General features: G+C 37.4%; 1 protein-coding gene across 1 annotated transcript; it reads left to right on the forward strand.

The window, feature by feature from the left end:
• The first annotated feature begins 1,791 nt into the window (after positions 1 to 1,791).
• LOC124257171 lies at positions 1,792 to 4,366 on the forward strand. Its single transcript, XM_046691190.1, has 3 exons — positions 1,792 to 2,057; positions 3,362 to 3,506; positions 4,158 to 4,366. Exons 1-3 carry the CDS (start codon positions 1,827 to 1,829, stop codon positions 4,364 to 4,366), a joined length of 585 nt encoding a protein of 194 aa, XP_046547146.1. The 5' UTR covers positions 1,792 to 1,826.
• The last annotated feature ends 9,876 nt before the right edge of the window (positions 4,367 to 14,242 follow it).

The raw sequence follows: 14,242 nt of genomic DNA on the forward strand, positions 1-14,242 counted from the left end.
TAATGGGTCACGTTTCTACCATAAACTGGAACATGTGTTTGTCATTTTCAATCTACTCTTGCATTCAAAGATGATGTTTGCGATTTAAGGTTAGAGGAATGAGGAGCCAATTTAGATATCACAAATATTTTTCACTGGGATTGATAAATTGCGGGACCTTATTTCTGCCACTGACAATGCGGACTCTTCTGTGCATGATATTAAATGTTGCGTACATGCTGCAGCTAGATGGGTCAATCTGCTAAGACAAAGGATCCAAAACTGTAAATAACAAAGTCTTCCAAAGACAAACCAAATGAACCTAAATAAGAAAACAATAGACGTTTAGAATTATGTTCCTAGGGCACGCAATGACCAAACATCAACTGTTGATTGGGGAAATATGGAAAACGAAAATACAGAAACTCTAGAAAACTACAAAAGTCAGATTTTTTATTCGTTGTAGGCAAAGTTAAGGATTTGGACAGAATAGAAATGGAGTGAGTGAGTTTAGTTTTATGCCGCTCTCAGCAATATTCAAGCTAAATGGCGGCGGTATCTAAATAATCAAGTCTGGACCAGACAATCCAGTGTTCAACATCATGAGCATCGATCTACGCAATTGGGATACAATGACATGTGTCAACCAAGTCAGCGAGCCTGACCACCCGATCCTTTAAGTCAACACTTACGAAAGGCATTGGTTACTGAAGACCAATTCTAACCCGGATCGTCATGGGCTGAATAGAAAAGGAAACAGACAAGTGGGACTCGAATTTATTTGTTTGTTTTGGGTTTTATTGGTTAAACAAAATAAATACTTTTAGGACTGAAAATTAGTTATTCTATTAATTTGTCTATTTCTGTATACATCCTCGGCATCTAGTGGAAATCTTGTTCTAATTTGTAATAACATATTCATGTAACGTTGATCACTATTTTTAAAAGAATAATTAACACTGTTTCTAAAAAAATGTAAATCATTTCAACAATGACAGAAAAATACTTTTAATGCTCTTATTGTGTAACGTAGAAGGGTTACATGTCTTTACTGGCGCAAAATACTTTCTGGAATTGATATAGTAATATCTTACATATATGTTTTCAAACGATAAAATTATATTTCCTTACACCATTTATTAGGTTTGTCACAAATTAGAAACAGATTGAATATTTTGTTTTAAAAGTAGCAAGCTCAACAGGCCTACCTTGGCGGAGTTGTTTTTGGTTTCACTTACATTACAAGGGATTGTGTGGTTAAGCTCCATAAGGGCATTGTTGTAACCGAGTGGGTAGAGAGTTTGCTTGTGTAGATTAAGTTTTCCTTTCAGACATGTATGATATATGTACATGGCATGGAATAGAACACGAGTCACAGTACGAACAACGGTGTCATGGCACAGCAAGATCTCCATAACAGGACATATTTCTGATATATTTGCATATGTTGTCTCTTGATATAATTTATAAAAGCACATTGTTATAAAATGAACGTGATGTCTATTGTTAAACGTTTAGAAATTGTAACACGAACTGGGAGGAGCATTGTGTTGAGTCTGTGAAACCTGTACTTCTCGACTCTTATCTTGGGGCGGTGGGGTAGCCTTGTGATTAAAGCATACGAATGGTACAATGTATGAAGCCCATTTCTGGTGTCCGCTGCCGTGATATTGCTGGAATATTGCTAAAAGCGGCGTACAAATAAACTCATTCACTCACTATTCTTATCTGAAAAATGTTTCAAAGATTACTTGAGGAATGCTACACCTGTGACTGTCACATGCAGATTTCAGCAAACAGTTAAAAGCCCAAGCTGGTGATAAGAAGTATCATACTTTCACTGCAGAATGTTGTTACTGCTTCTGTGCTCCGTGTTGTGTGGGGCAGCGTTGGCTGACACAACCGTCGCAATCTACAACGAGTGGCTCTCCCAGGGTGGACGTGTCAATTATGAAGTTGAACGATGGAACAACGTTAATGGACTCACCCAATACTACCTTGTTCCAAATATGAAATCTATCGGAGCTGTTCCTGGGCGTTGGGTGAACAGAGACCTCAGAAAAGATCTCTTTGCAAATGTACGTATGAAGTAAAGCCATCTTCAATGCAAAAAGGATTTTGGACTTGATGTGATATGATTCGTACATGATTTGTATGCCTAGCGAATCAGTATATTGTAAGGAGCATTATTTCTGTCTTAAAATCAGAATGAGACAGATGGAATGTATGAGCTGTTGTATCTGTATTTTTCACGGTGCAGTTCAGTGCTCATAATCCAAACACGTCCATGCCAGCGTTATTTTATATATGTTAAAATAGCCAAGTCTGTTGTAACTGCTAACAACGTAATTATTTGTGGAAACCTCCTCTGAACGAGTCTGGCCGCCATGACTGTCAGCTCAGATGGGTCAATGCAGATGAATTCCTTGGAAAGGAGTTAAGGACAGTATCTGAATAAGTGCTGTTAAAAAAATAACCGTCTTTTTCTGAACATTTAAGATATATAACAAAGGAATAATTTGTCAATGGAAAAACGAAAATGATTACCTGTGTGCTGCCTATTTTGCGTTGGTGTGGTACAGCTGATCTCAAGTGCAAATCCGATCTAAGCCACATCACATCACATGGTCAAAGAGTGTGCCATGAAATCACTTTTTCTGTTGATTCGTGGGGCGGTGGGGTAGCCTGATTCAGAGGTCACTGAAGAATATATTTTCTTCAACTTCCTAATAAATAGGAAACAATATACGAAATTTCAAGGACATACAAAGAAATCAAACACAATAGAATAATTTGAATTTACTTTTAGATAATATTACGTTGTCATGTTTCATATATTGAAACATAATGTATAAACACAAATAATTATACATCCAAGCTCGAATAGAGTAGACATAATTTAACGTACTAACTTAAAGCTTACTGAATTGTAACTAGTTATTTTCCATAATCTAAAGTTGATAATGTTACCTAATCGAATATAAAGTGATAAGTCGCCCCTTTGCATCGAATATATATACATGTCAATGTTATTACAATAATGGGGGCGGTGGGGTAGCCTAGTGGTTAAAGCGTTGGCTCGTCACGCCGAAGACCCGGGTTCGATTCCCCACATGGGTACAATGTGTGAAGCTCATTTCTGGTGTCCCCCGCCGTGATATTGCTGGAATATTGCTAAAAGCGTCGTAAAACCAAACTCACTCACTCGCTCTGTTGATTCGCTTACAATGTCAATGACATGTCGAAACTTTTCAGAGTTTATTGTCTTTCAACGGCAGCAAACTCATTTAAAGTGATGCTGTACAAGACGTAAGTGTTTATCCTCTAATTCTTCATAGAGACAACCCATCACTTTACTACCATATTGATATATTTTATTCAGTGGACTGAAAGCCCAAGTCACCATGGTTATCCGGATCCCACCTATCTCCAGGACCATTCTCTCCAGAGAAGGACATTTCTAACATACCTGCGACAATTGCAAAACTACGGGCCTCACACCACAAACATGGTGTGGGAAATGAAAGGTTTGAAAAGTCACATAATCATTTTTTAAAGTTTATAAACATATTTTTTACGTTTTTGTTTCAGTCATAACTGAAGACAGGAAAGGTGTCAAACGTATTTCACTGTGTTTAAAGTTGAACTGAGAATATTCACATTTCACTGGTCGGTATTGGGAGTCCCACTCTGGTCTTTAAGTGTGTGAAGGAGTTAAGATTTTATGTCACATCGGCAATATTTCAGCCACATCGTGACTAAATCATGTTATAGATTTATAATAACTAAAAGTAAATTCTAAACTAGTAATTAAATCTAAAATACCTTAACTATAGAAGACAATACAACATAAAACCGTCCTGTAGGTCGCCAACAACTAAAGGTAGATCACCATACTAGGGACCGTAGGGACCAGTACTTTTGCTACCTATCTGATCTTTAATGTTACCGACAGTTGAAATGCAACGGGACTTAATACTCCACAGTTTTGGGGTTTTTTATTTATAAATTTACAACTTTCCTAGTCACGATATGGCAGAAACACTGCCGATGTGACTTTAAATTTTAACTGACTCACTCACTAATACATCCACACTCATTTGCGTTTCATAACTGAACACCCGATAAATATGCTGGAAATGAAAATTTCATTTGCAATATATTTTGCATCCCTTCAGGTTTGGCATGGCCGGGCTGGATAGATAAGTCTCAGCATAAAGATGTATTCCCAAACAATGTTGACGCTGCATCCGAGTTTGTGTCACTGATGGTTCAGGCTTGTAAGGACTACACAGCAGGACGCCTTCCTTACATATTTGAAGTAATCAATGAACCTGACTGGGATGAAAAGTATATTGATCCACCAACGAATATAAATTACCATTAGGGCTGTCGCCGACAAACTGAAATCAAGATTTGGAATGAAAGTTGCCGGACCATCCTATACGAGTGAAGCCTTTACGACTAGCAGATGAAAATAACTTTAGCTTGTGGAAGAGAACTGCTAACTTTATGGACATGTCTCTTGATCACTTGGACTTTTTTCTTTTCATTCCTACAACCATATGTTCAATACGTCTAGTAAATCCTACTATGGCATCAATGAAGATCGTCTGTTTGCTTCCCTTGACATGGTAGAGAATTACTCTCATATCAAGAAAGGAAAAAGTGTTCAATTAGTCAACACTGAATTTGGAGTAGGCTTACTTTCCCTGGGTGTGGCGAACGATTTTGAAAATCCACTGATAGACTTTGAGACAATTTATCAGGCGAACGGTTTCATGTTTTCTTTCCTAAACCTGAGAGAGTTCATGGACAGAGCTACAATATATCTCCTCGCAAATGAGCAATACCCAGGTCATACTTCTCTTCGGAATTCCTTATTTACAACTGACGGTCATAGCCTTGAGCCAACCAAATTCTTCCTGTTCTGGAAAAACTTTATTGATGATCAAAAGTTTCTCCGGGTTTCTAGTCAACACGATGGACAGGAGAAAATAGTGTCACCACTTGCTCTTGCAAACCCCCACAACAAAGAGATAGTAGTTCTTCTCCACAACTTTGGCAACAAATTTGAGAACGTAAAACTGGACTTTCCAAACAACTGGCTTAACCCTTCTACAGGTGAACAGACATGTATTCTGTTCGAAAAGGGTAAGCCAGCTGTTCATCCCAATACCCATTTCGACATATCTAAGCTTAATGGCACCGTCGGTCTGCCTGGATCATCAACATGCTTCTACAAATTTCAAACCAACTACATCTTTAACAGATTACAAACAGATAATCAAAACACATACTATGGCAAGGAAATGCTCGTCCCCATTAGCAATGGACGTGCGAAGACAACCATCAGTGTACCGAGCTCTGGCTACCATGAGGCTCATCTTAGAGTTGGAATTAGCCGTGGCATGAGAGACAATACAAAACCTAAGGCAGTTGTGTTCAATGGTCGCACTTTGTCTCCAAGCTACATGCTGTTTGATTCCATGAAGAATGCAAAAAGGAGGACTACAACATGGAACGTATGGGAGTTCTTGGTACCTGAAACACTGATAAAAACAACCAACACCGTCAGCATGACCTTTGATGGGGACGGTGGCAACGTGACATCCGTTGCACTTGTTGCAGGAAAACTGCAGTGAATAAATTCTCCAGAAAAATACTTCGTTTGTGTTGATTCATTTCCCACATGATAAGTAACAAATTGGTGACAAGGTAGTAGAGGATACAGACCCTGACTTGTTTGATATTTTTTTTCGATCTTTTGAAGCTACATTTTCCCATCCATTCTGAACATTCATAAGTTCATCTGACTTGTTGTAAATGTAATAGCAACACAAACATATATACACATACACATATACATACATACATACATATATACATACATGCATACATACATACACACACATGCATACACACATACATACATGCATACACACATAGAATACATATATATATATACATACACATTCAGATACACACGCACACACACATGCACATATACATGTATGTATATATATAATTTTATAATGTATTCAATTTTCAGGAATTAGTGTAGAGGATTTCTAAACAGTAAATTGAAAGAAGACCAGAAAGCATGAAAGCTTGCAAAGTTACAATTTGAATATGCAATAAACCTTGAGGATTGGTAATATCTTACTGTTTTTTGAAAGGTTATAAAGCTTGGTTTAGTCATTTTTCTATTAAATGTATAAAGGAGAGGTTTTGTTATCATGATAACAACATTCAACGGATTATTATGTTTACCCTTTAAACAATATATGATCTTCACTAAAGGTGATTCTGCCCTCTGTATAATTTCCAATCCATTCTAGTAGCTTTTCCCATATATCAACAGAATATAAACATTTACATAAGATATGTGAAATTGTTTCATTTGGTTCGTTACATAAGGTACAAGCTGCAAATGGTACATAACCAATCTTAAATAAATAACTATTTGTACTCAGCATATTGTGTAGAACCTTCAACTTAAACCATCTTAATTCACTTACTGGGTACATCTTTTACCATCATATTATAGTTTATCCATTCTGTATCAGTCAATGTTTTCCTAAGGTAGCTTTCCACACTTGTGTAATACGTCTTAAGTTTTGTAAAATTAGGCTCATGCAAGATTTTATAAAGTACCTTACATCCAGATTTATTATGTATTTTGGCAATATTGGTCCTTGAGGAATTTTCACTAAATAATTCCTATTAATATTTTGTAAATAACTCAACATAGCTTGTTTTATTGCTCGATAAGTCACGAAATTGGTTCTAATTCTATATTTTAACAAATTCATCAAATATATCAAATATATTTTACCATGTTCATTAATAAAATCATTCAGAAATGTTATACCCTTTTTATGCCACTGTGCAATATATATGGGCTTACCATCATTTTTTTATGGAATTGTTATACCCAAACTGATTTGCTCATAATGTCTTCAATAGTTGTTTTTTAGTGTCATCACAGTTCAGATATAAGTTCCATAATAGCAGTTTTCGTTCCAAAAGGTGTTATGAATATTTGAGCAATATTTTCATAGATATATGAACTATCAGCCAAAGTCATGACATTTGTATTCACTGCAGTTTCAAAGAATATGATTGCCCACTTTGGTTTACTAGTAAATAATCTTTTAACCATCCTAATTTCTGATCTGCAATTACTTTTTCTACAACAGGTACACTAATGCCACAATTAGTGTAGTACCATTACCTCCCTCTTGATCTTGTCTGGTTTGAACTTCCAGATAAATTGAAAACATTTTTTCTGAAAATTTCTATTATATGTTTTGGTGGAGTAGGTATACTGCTGAAAAGATGATTAAGCTTGGTGTTTTAGTAAATAGGCTTGCAACCCCCTTTTCAGTGTCACAAGAGGTTTTCTTTTTCAATGTAGTTGAAAAGTATTGACGCTTCTTTATGTTTAACAGTAACATTTCCCATAGTAATTGATCATTAATTGTAAACACTCTTTCATCTTCTATAGTTTTGTCTTGATATTGTTCCAGGGTATCGCTTATTATTTTTTTTTTATAATTTCCACATATTTCGTATCCTTTAACAGCCAATTATTGAACTTCCAGAAGCCTTTCCCTTTTTGTATATCTGAAAACATAATTGTGAGTGGCACTATCGAGTGATCTGAATTGATACTTGGTTCCTCTACGGAATTGAGAACATTATGGGAAACTAAGAAATAGTCTAATCGAGCTTGCTTTAGTGGTGTTGGTTGTATTTAGGTAAACCTTCTTGTAGAAGGATGCAATTCTCGCCATGGGTATTTGAGATCTAGGAAATTCATTGTCTCTAACAATTCCTGGCCTGATTTAGGGTTATTTATATGTCTAAAGTTGAAGGTATCATTATCAGGATAAATCAACAATTCCAATCACCACATATAACAATATTTTCACCTGTTTATTATTCAGCTATTTCTCTAATGTGTCTTATGAATTCTGGTTTATCGGAATTTGGCCCATATAAGTTAATCAAAGTATATATCTTATCATTGATAATCACATCCAATGCTACATAGTTGCCATCATCTTTGTCAGTTATTATTTGCATGACCTTAAATTGAAACTTATTGTTAAATAAAATTGCTGCCCCTTGCATTCTTTTAAATGAACTTATGTACCATTCACTATACCCCATTGTTGTTTTATTAGTTGTTCCTGATCAGCTGTAAAATGAACATCTTGTAAACAATATATTTGAGCCTTTTTTTCTCAAGAATCTGAAAAAATTGTTTCCTTTTTAAAGTTATTATTTAAGCCTCTACAATTCAGCGATAATATTTTAAATGCTCCTTTGCATCATCTGTCATTGCAGAAATTCATTCCTAGGTGATACGGCTGTATCCTCAAAGGGGGTTGAAATAGCGTAAAATTATTGTCCTCCTGAGAGGGTACCTAAGTGCCCAAAACTTTCAAAGTACAATTTTCACGTACCAAGTTTTTAAACGTAGTATTTTGTTCTTTTTAAATTTCGGCTAAATTATCCTACAATCGCCAGCGGCTGAAGGAATGGTGTAAATCCAGCTAGGCTCCATGCAGGTAGCAAAAGTAATGTAAGTCCCCATGGTTCCTAGTATGGTGATCTACCTTCAGTTATTGGCGATCTATAGCCTGTTTTTATATTATATTGTCCAAATAGTGCTATTAGTTTTAACTTTCACGCTAGTTTTAATTCTAATTGTGATATTCTAGTTGTTTTACTGTCCTTCGCCGACAGGTTTTATAATATACATATATTCCATTTCAATATCATATATGTTCTCGTCACGATATGGTTGAAATATTGCCGATGTGATGTAAAAATCTCAACTCACTCTTCAGGTGGTATATTGTAAATGTAATGTCTGATAGCACACTGATTTTGTCTAATGGAAAATGTAGTTTTTATCAAGTAAGAACAAGCAAAACTAAACGAAATATAAAACATAAATGCTTCCGTTTGTTCCAAACCGAAACCGCTCTCATTAACAGACAAATTTACATTGAACACACATGGGCATATGTCCCAATGTCCAGTACATACCGAGACACCACCTTGCTCAAACATTGTCAAATCAGATTTTGCCATAATGTTTACTTGATGTCTCATGACAAAATGGTCAGTCAAACAAAATCTTACTTGCATATTTACAATCCATAAGTAGCGATTTGTTGCCTCAAGCGTCACTCACAGTGACTTGATTGATGTGTCATCGTATTGTCGTACCGTATTGTGGCAATGTGACATTTGTTGCACTCGTTGCAGGAAAACGTCAGCAAGAATAAATTCTCCAGACGAATACTCTGCTTTGATTCATATGACGAATGGTATGAATCGGAAAAGGCGACAAGTTGCCAAATATTACAGATCCAAGATGATACAGTTATGTTCGTGAGGCACAAAGTTTAACCATTTAAGGAAACCACACTGTGTCCATTACACAGAGCGATGTTTTGATGTAGATTCTGACACCGTTATCAAGACAAACGTGATCACTGCTCATTATGATAAGATATATTCCAATATTAATTCAGTGCAATACTGCTTTCCGTTTAACGCCAAACTCATCCTGTCGCCTGTGCATAATATGGCCTGGACCAGACAAATCCCTTGCTGACAAAAAGAAGCCACGGCTCACACCGAAACACACATAATAACCAAGCCAATCAATTTTGACCAATATAGCTTGCTCGGAACTACGCGCATTTTCAGTTAATTCGAACAGTATGTTTCGTGAGTACTCCGCCAGATGTACCTTTACTTTTACATTAGGAAACTAATATACCTGTATATTGTTGATATGGACTGTGGTATTGAACTGTCGTGCATATGTGTTACCTGGCAGGTGGAAACTAAACGTGGTCCTTAGCGACCCAAATTACTATATGTTCTCAACCTTTTGCCCATGAACAACGTCTTCGTTAAAAAAAAGTTGATCAAGTGATACTATCTTAAAAAATATCTTCTTCGAAGCCCTTGTCAGTGGGAACAGCCATACGCTTCTCATGTAGGGCAAGTTGGCACCTGGTTTGGAAAAAAGTATATGTTTCTGCCAATAGTGTTTTCTCTTTGTGCACGCTGCCTCGATCCATTCTATAAGACAATGAGCAGGTTCTTCTTCATTCCCTATTTTGATTTTGAAGATCTCTTCACGAAACCAGACAGTTGTGGATCAAAATGCAGTTCAATCAGTTCTCTTATTCAGATGTGAAGGCATTCAATTGACCCTAGTAGGTGTAACGAGAATCGATACGTTTCATAGCCAATATTATATGGGTGAGATACTATGCGTATCCCGATACAGTACCTTCCTAACAAAGGTGACGTGAGGTGAAATTGGGTTTTACGTCGTGCTTGGAGAATATTTCGCCTATATGACGACGTGCATGCGTGTATGTGTACGTGCGGCTGCTTGTACTAGCCCAGATTGAAGCTGGTTTTATAGTGCTAGCCCACCGAGATACCATGACGCAGTGAAGCATGAATACCCCAACTCAGACACATTATACTGACTCTGAGTTCGACCAGTCCTTGTTGTACCCATTAATTTCGAGCACCAGGCAGGGAATCAACAAGTACCATATTTTAACGTCTTTTGGTATGACGCGGTCGGGGATCGAAATTGCGACCTTCCGCTCTCCGGGCGGACGCTCTTAACCACTACACCACGGAGGCGGTACATTCATAAGAAATCTCTACCAAAAGCAGCGTTGATTGTACAATGGTGACTATGTCGTGGGCATATGTTTGTTTCAGAAGCATTACAGATGTATTCGATTATTTACAGACCGCCGCCATATAGCGCCATATATTAGTGTATATCTAAATGTGAAAGTAACTCTATTATCAAAAAATATCATTTACATTACAACTTTTACAGCTGCCTTTATTAAAGTGATGCATCGGAGATAATGTGAGTGAGTTTAGTTTTACGCCGCTTTTAGCAATATTCCAGCAATATCACTTTGGGGACACCAGAATTTGCTTCACACATTGTACCCATGTGGGGAATCGAACCGGGCGTTGGCGTACGGACGAACGCTTTAACCACTAATTTATCCCACCGCCTCCTGAGAGGGTACGTTAGCCTAACACAATCAAAGTAATTCAAACTCTCCACTATGTTTAATCGTAGTATATGTGTATTGTTAAATGTTTGGCTAGATGTGTCTAAATTGCTAACGGTTGAGGGGATGGTGTAAATCCAGCTAGGGCCCATGCAGGAAGCAAATGTACTGTAACCCCCATGGTCCCTAGTACATGGTGATCTACCTTCAGTCGTTGGTAATCTATAGCCTGTTTTTATTTTGTATTGTCATGTATTGTTAACATATTATGATTCGCTTACACCTACTTGGGTTGTCAGTCCAGATTTGAAGAGGTCATCATACGGCGATGTCGTATTGGCTACACAAGATATACTCATAAGTACCTATTTAAAGGTGAGGATCCTCCGTTTTGTATCCCTTTGTGATGAGGAACCACGGTCAAGCATGTCCTGTTAGACTGTGTTGAATTCTCCATCATAAGGGATGGATATTTTAATGTCAAAACAGTATAGGACCTTTTAGTAATGTTAATTATCGTTTAATCATTGATTTTTAAAAGAGATAGACTTGTTAAATGAATTTTGATATATGTTTTGTAAACAGATAAGGTTTTATAATTGGTAGTTCAGATTTTCAGCTTGCATTGTTAGTGGCTGTATCCTCAAAGGGGGCTGAAGTAGCGTAAAATTATTGTCCTCCCCGAGGGTAATGTAAGTCCCCAAAACTTTCAAAGCAAATAATATAGCTTCCCAACCTTTTAATCGTAGAATATGTGTGCTTTTAATTTATGGCTAGATTTCTCTTCTGTCGCCAATGGCTAAAGGGATACATCCAACCAGGGTCCACATGGTAGTAGCGAAAGTAATGTAAGTCCCCATGGTTCCTAGTATGGTGATCTATCTTCAGTTGTTGGCGATCTATAGCCCGTGTTTTATATTGTATTGTCTTCTTTTATTGGAATGTTTTAGCTTTGTTCACTAGTTTTATATTCATTCCGGATTATCTAGCATTTACTAAGTCCTTCGCCTGCGTGTTGTTATAATAATCCTATATATATATTCTATTTCAATGTCAAACGTTCTCGTCACGATATGGCTGGAAATATTGTCGATATAACGTTAGCTAAATAATAACTCACTCACCTCACTATAACTTGATTTAGTCACGATATGGCTGAAACATTGACTTAAAATCTTTAACTCTTCAATTTCATTTCATTCACACAGAATCGAAATATCAAACTTTCATGCATATTGATGATTAATGGCGGCGCAGATTTTCTCCAGAATCTTCCGACATGGCTAATAATATTGGTCCATTCTGGCCTTTAAACGCTTACTGATTATTTGAGCGCTGTCACATGCTAATTCAACAAGCAGACTACGGCCCAGATTTGAAACACTTAAAATGTCATGTTGATTGAAAGCAATACTAATATATATCATCACTGCAAATGTTTCCACATCTTCTGTGCGTACACTTCTGCTGTGGGATCGACGTTTTCTTGACACAACCGTCAGCTAATCTACAACGAGTGGCTTTCCCAGGGTGGACGTGTCAATTATGAAGTTGAACGATGGAACAACGTTAATGTCGCCTCACCAAAATTAACCTCAATTCCAAATATGAAATCTATCCGGAGTTGTTCCTGGACGGTGTGGTGAACAGAGACTACAGGGAAAGTCTCTTTCCAAATGTACGCATGAAGCGAAAACATCTGGATTTTGAAATTACAATCGTGCACACAATGCTTATGTCATCGTGCAAAATCACTGAATAGAGATATTGTCAGAAGCTTTATTTCTACAGGCCGGTGGGTAGTCCTAGTGGTTAAAACCGCCTTCGTTGTCAATGCGTTAAAGACCCGGATTCGATTCCCTACACGGGTGTTGGCGCGTGTGAAGCCCATTTCTAAAAGTGGCGTAAAACTATACCCACTCACTCACTTATTTCTCCAAACTAGAAATGAGATAATTTATGTGTAAGTGGTTTCTAAAAGAGATTATAGTCAACAAGGGTGTACTAAACAGAGAACACACAGCTTATATTTGATAAACGTGTTATACATTTGCCAAATGTTACTGTCATTAATATTCAATGCTGATACAAATTATTTAAAACGGACGTTGTAACAAAATAGCTAACCGTTTGTCGTCTACTTTTTTCCTAAGTGTTTGAACATTCTATTCAATATTATTTTCTTAATGCAGTGGCCTCAAAGCCCAAGTCACCATGGTCTCAACCCTGGGTATCTCCAGGGACCAATTACCCAGAGGAGGACATTTCTAACATATCTCCGACAACTGCAAAACTATGGGCATCAGATCGACAACATGATCTGGGAAATGAAAGGTGAAGAGAAAGTTTTATGTTTTTGGTTGAAAGAAAATGACAGCGCTTCAAGTTCTTAGTCGAATTATTGTTGAGTGATTGAGCGAGTTTGGATTTTACGCCGCGTTCAGCAATATTCCAGCAGTATCATGGTGGGGACACCAGATAAATGGTCTTCACACATTTGACCCATGTGTGGAATCGAATCCAAGTCTTTGGCGTGACGAGCGAACGCTTTAACCACTAGGCTAGCCCACCTTTAGCCTTTCATCGATCAGTGGCGGGAATCCGGAAATCTCTGAATAACACTGTCACACACAAACACATTTCCAATCCGTCCCAAAAGTAAACGCTCTATGTACACTCGGTCAGCGCTTTGCAGTTTAAGACTTTAACCCTGACTTAAATTCTGTCACTGTGGTTTCTCCTTCAGGTCTGTAATTGGCCCAACTGATAGATAGCCCCACCACCAAGGTAAATTCCCAACAATGTTGCTGCTGCATCAGAGTTTGTGTCGCTGATGGTCCAGAGCTGCAAGGATTACACAGGAGGACGCCTTCCCGCTATTTTGAAGTCATCAATGAACCTGATTGGGACGAACAGTATATTGACCCAAAACGAATGTAAACTATACTCACAGGGCTGTTGCAGACAAACTGGAAATCAAGATTTGGAATGAAAGTTGCTGACCATCATACACGAGTATGGCCTTTACGACAATCAGATGAAACAACTTCAGCTCTTGAAGAGAACTGCTAAGTTTCTGGACATGTCTCTTGATCACTTGGACTATTTCTTTCCATTCTGCTACAATCATCTGCATAATCTATCGAGCAACGCCTCTACTTCGGCATCAACGAAGT

Source organism: Haliotis rubra, unplaced genomic scaffold (genome assembly GCF_003918875.1).
Source record: "Haliotis rubra isolate DU_JTF1 unplaced genomic scaffold, ASM391887v1 Scf650, whole genome shotgun sequence".
Classification (NCBI taxonomy): Eukaryota; Metazoa; Mollusca; class Gastropoda; order Lepetellida; family Haliotidae; genus Haliotis; species Haliotis rubra.

Excerpts from the sequence above, each read along its gene's own strand:
- LOC124257171 (XM_046691190.1), top strand. The coding sequence starts at position 1,827 with ATGTTGTTACTGCTTCTGTGCTCCGTGTTGTGTGGGGCAGCGTTGGCT. Across the intron at positions 2,058-3,361 it reads GAAAAGATCTCTTTGCAAAT|TGGACTGAAAGCCCAAGTCA; the intron begins GTACGTATGAAG and ends TATTTTATTCAG. Across the intron at positions 3,507-4,157 it reads CATGGTGTGGGAAATGAAAG|GTTTGGCATGGCCGGGCTGG; the intron begins GTTTGAAAAGTC and ends GCATCCCTTCAG.